The 4,518-nt window shown below is 52.1% G+C and overlaps 1 protein-coding gene across 1 annotated transcript; it reads left to right on the forward strand.

Moving 5' to 3' along the window:
• The first annotated feature begins 576 nt into the window (after window positions 1-576).
• Window positions 577-2,041, forward strand: LOC123161013 (uncharacterized). Its single transcript, XM_044578864.1, has one exon. The coding sequence runs from the start codon at window positions 630-632 to the stop codon at window positions 1,509-1,511; it is 882 nt and encodes a 293-aa protein (XP_044434799.1). The 5' UTR covers window positions 577-629; the 3' UTR covers window positions 1,512-2,041.
• The last annotated feature ends 2,477 nt before the right edge of the window (window positions 2,042-4,518 follow it).

The following is a 4,518-nucleotide window of genomic DNA, read 5'->3' on the forward strand; positions in this document are numbered from 1 at the left end:
CAAGCTTTATAAACTTTGATCAAGTTTATAAACAAACATATTAACATATACAATAACAAATCAACACTATTAAATTTATTATTGAATGTATTTTCACATCGTCTAGATTTGTTACGGTAAATGTTTTTATTTTTTTTATAACTTGGTTAAATTTTACGAAGTTTGACTGCAGTCAACTCTAATATGCAGAGTAAATAAAAACAGAGGGAGTACAGATGAACATGCCTTTGGGAACAACATTCTTGAGCTGCTCCCTCTGATCAGTAGTACTGTAATTAAGTATAGATCATTAATCACCGTCCTTAAACAACTGTAGTTGCATCTTGCGTAGCGGGAGGGGGGGGGGGGGGGGGGCTGAAGAGGGCAGAAACTAACCCTGGTGCAGTGAAAATTCATGCTCAGCCGGCCCCTGCAGCCTGCGTGCTTGCCGTCTTCCTTCTGCTTGTTGCTGCTCCTCATCCGTCTGATCTGATCCGTATTCATGATCCGTATTTTTCTCCAAGACATATCATGCATGGAGGCTTTAGGGGGGAGGAGGGCTGCGATCAAAGAGTTTCACCATCCGCACAATCATTTGCGCCACCCCTCCCCTTCTCTCTCTCTCTTCTCACTCTCATGATCTATTTAACATGCGCCCGCCCTTTTGCTTGTTGCCTGCATATAATTCTGTTCCTCGCTACGCTTGCTTCTCCTTTACTTATTTAGCCAAGCTACCCTCCATCATCACCTCCACGACGCCTGCCTCCTCCCTCCTCGTCCTTCACGCTACTACTACAAAAGACCACACACAAGCAAGCAGAGTCACATCGCACCACTGGCTTGGCCAATTCCATCTCTCGCATAAACTATTTCTTGGATACCTTGAGAGAGGATCTAGAGCAGCAGCAGCGGGATCTGCGCGCGCAGCAGCAGCTTCCATGGGCCTCGACGTCGCGGAAATCTCTGAATTGGCGGCGCTCCGGCCGATCCAGACGGCCGTGAGCGGCTCACGGCTTACTTCAAGTCCCGGCGCGGACGATGGCGCTGCCGAAACCGGCGGCGTCACACCCAAGGCGAGCGGCGCGCGATCGGCCGCTGCAGGAGGAGCGGACGACGACGACGACGCTGCCGCCGATACCGGCTGCGTGACGCCGAGGGCGAGCGGCTGCATGGCCATGCTGCCCATCGCGCCGCTGCAGCAAGACGACCGCGCCGACGTCGGCTTCGCCACGCCGCTGGCCACGGGTGGAGTAATTGGGCCGCGAGACGGCTGCGCCGCTGCCGGCGACGAGAACAGCTTCACCACGCCGACCACGGCCGACAGCGCGCTGTTGCCGGCCACGGTGTGCCCTCCGGCCCCGCGGAAGTCGGCGCCGGTTCCGACGAGGAAGCGGGCGCCGCTGCAGCAGCGGCTCTTCTACCCGGTGCCGCACGACCTGGCCACCGTCTTCGTGGCCGTGCCGCAGTGCCCGCCGCCCGCCAAGAAGATGCGGTCGCACGCCGTGGAGTCATCCGCGCCCCTAGGCACGTAAGCGAGTCATCTGCGTCTCTCTCTCTCGTTCCCGCAATTCAGCACCCCGCGCAGGTCACATGCATGCGTGCATGCTGCTGCGCGCCATTGCCTTGGCCGAAGGAATTCTCCAGAGAAGCGGAAGCGAAGTGGATTTCTCTTTCCTGTCCTTCTCCGCATGCAGAATTGCAGATCGAGCCTGAACAATCGAATTGTACATACACCGCCCGCCTGCATGCGCACTCGCGTGGTGTTCAACCGCCACGGCGCAAATCAAGCAGCTGATCGTGGAATCATAGGCTTGCGAATAATCAGCTCTGCACGCCAGACTTTGGCGCCCGTGAGTGGCCGCCAATTGCTCTGTATTTGCGCCTCAATCCCCTCGCGGGGAATTGTGTAAACTCTACTGTAATCTCTTGTAAACTCTACTAGTACCATTTTGTCTTGTGTACTTGTTTCGATGTACTTGCTCTGCCTCTGCATCATCGAATTATAGACAGATCAGGTATTTATTTCTGCGGATGAACTGCTCAATTCAACTTCCAGAATTCACTGCCTGGCCTCGCTCTCTTCTCAGACCATAGTCCTCTCTCTGCTCCCTCTCTGAATTTCAGGACAACGGGCGGACGCCAATTGTGATGAATTTCTCTTTGTTTTGTCATGAGAGAGAGAGAGTGTGTGTGTGCTAGAGAGAGAAAGAGGTGAGAAAAAGAGAGCTGGGCAAGCGAGGAGGGAGGAAAGCGGCCTGACCCTGACGCGAGCTTCCAAAGCGTGTCTTGTTGCAGCCGCAACCCTCCCTGGATCTTCTTGGATACCCCAACAAAGCCGCGTGCGCGATGGAGCTCGGCTCAACCAGGATCGATGGATGCAGTAGCAGGGCAGAGGGCAGAGCAGATCTGGAGACGGGAAAGCGCGCGGCCCGTCCCCCCAGATCTGGGCGAGCCTCCAGGCACCCGGCGGCTTCAATGATTTGCCCATGGATTCCCCAACTGCTCACGTATAAATTTTTCTCGCGGGAACTGTTCATCCATAGCTGTGGCATACATACATGTTAAATACGTATACATGGGAGTCTGGAGTCTGGACCAGTACGCTCGCAGCACATGCAGTTGCTGGATCACTGTGCAAGCGTATGGCAGCTGCCGGCCCTGTGGTACTTGGACTGTACTCTGTTTTTGTACCGTCCAGGGAACTACTCTCCATCTCCTCCGCAATGCACAAGATTTTCAGGAAGCGGCACGGCAGAGTTCTGTAGCCATCACACGTACGTACTAGTTGGACAATTTCTCGTCCGCACCTTTGCAACCGGCAGAGATCTCAATGAAGATCGCCTTCTCTCCTAACCACATGTCAGAGCGACACGCAAATGTGAGCAACTTCACGTCCTCGCCCCTGTCCCTAACAAGTACTCCCTCGCTAGTGTCGAAAACACTCTTATATTATCGGACGGAGTGAGTAGTTGGTTACCACTATTTGGACAAATTTTGTCAACTAAACAACAAACATAGAGTAGTTAACAAGGGACAAGCATGTAAAATGGTATGGACCAAACCAAACCAAGCCATCATCATAATTCATAAACATTCTTACGCCAAACGCATGATCCTACCCACGAACTGTGCCGCATAGCGTCACAACTCCGAGGGAACAGAGCAGAGATCGGCAGCTTCTCCGGCCAGAGACACCACCCAGGGACGATGCATCTCAGCCTCTCAGGGATACCTCTTGTCCTCATGCCAACCCAACAAATATTCGGGTAAAAAGAGAAAGCTTCCATGGGTTTCTAACGGCCAGGGACGTACGTACAGTGGCGGGGGAGTGCGCCGGTGCTGGGGAGTGCGTGGATGTGTCTGTCTGCAGTCTGCAGTGCCGTGCATGTATGCATGGCCGGGTGTCCGCCACTAGCTACGTGCCAAAGGGCCACCTACTCGTGTCTTTTCGTTGCTGATATGCAAAGGGTATTCCGCTTTTGTGATGGAACCCTTTATTTGTTGACTTGTTCCTTCCTTTTCTACTTGTTTTCATTGGTACCTTTGGGGGGGGGGGGGGGGGGGGGGCTATAATTGCTCAGTCGGTGTGAAAATGAATAAAGGATAACATCTCATATGTCATCGAAAATCTTGCATATCATCATTTTGTGTTGTTTAACCTACTAGATCATGCAAGAAATGGAAAGGCCTGCCGCCTAACATCGGTCACTGACCACGGCAGAGACGGACGCTTGCCAGATCCATCAGAAGAATGCCAAGGCCCTCCGGCTCGGTATCGAGGAATCGACGAAGGAGGCGGCGGCGACAGCTCGCGAGGCAGCAGAACCGTGTTGTGTGGATGATGATTGGCTTTATCTCGTCCTCGTCCAACGACCCCCCCCCCCCCCTCCAGCCGCCAACGCCTACATGGAGGGGAATGGCCACGCCGGCAACCGGAAGGACAAAGGACCAGTGAGGAAGTGGTGAAGAAACTCGGCCCTCTCCGTCTTTATTCCTTTTTCATTATTTTTTGTTCAGAACTATGTCAGTCGGATGAACCGTGATGTTCTTTTGGTCCGGATTATGTGAATTTGTATCTCCGTTTGCTCTATGTCCGTTTATTCTTATTTAAAATCCACGTACTATCTTTCACGTTTGCATGTGTGTATGAATTTAGAGTACCGGATATGAGGTACATGATTGTGCACACGATTATTTGATGGATTGTCCGGTCATTGTCCGTGGACCGCCGAATTTAGTATGTCTGGCTGTAGATGCTTTTACATTCCAGGAAGGGACTATCTCACGCCTTGTGTATGTGATGTAAAATAATGTGCTTATGTGATGTAAAATAATGTGCTGCCTGTGATGGGTGCCATTGATAAATAGCAGGACGTCCTAGCGGACTGATTAAGGTCGGTCGGTCATGTTTTTTTTAGAAAAAGAGGATGACCCCCGTCCTTTGCATCTGGGCGATGCATACGACCACTTTATTAATTATACCCACAAGACCTTACAAAGTAATACAACAGTAAGACTAAAGCCGCCGTCTAAGCATCT

This window comes from Triticum aestivum, chromosome 7B, assembly GCF_018294505.1.
Source record: "Triticum aestivum cultivar Chinese Spring chromosome 7B, IWGSC CS RefSeq v2.1, whole genome shotgun sequence".
Classification (NCBI taxonomy): domain Eukaryota; kingdom Viridiplantae; phylum Streptophyta; class Magnoliopsida; order Poales; family Poaceae; genus Triticum; species Triticum aestivum.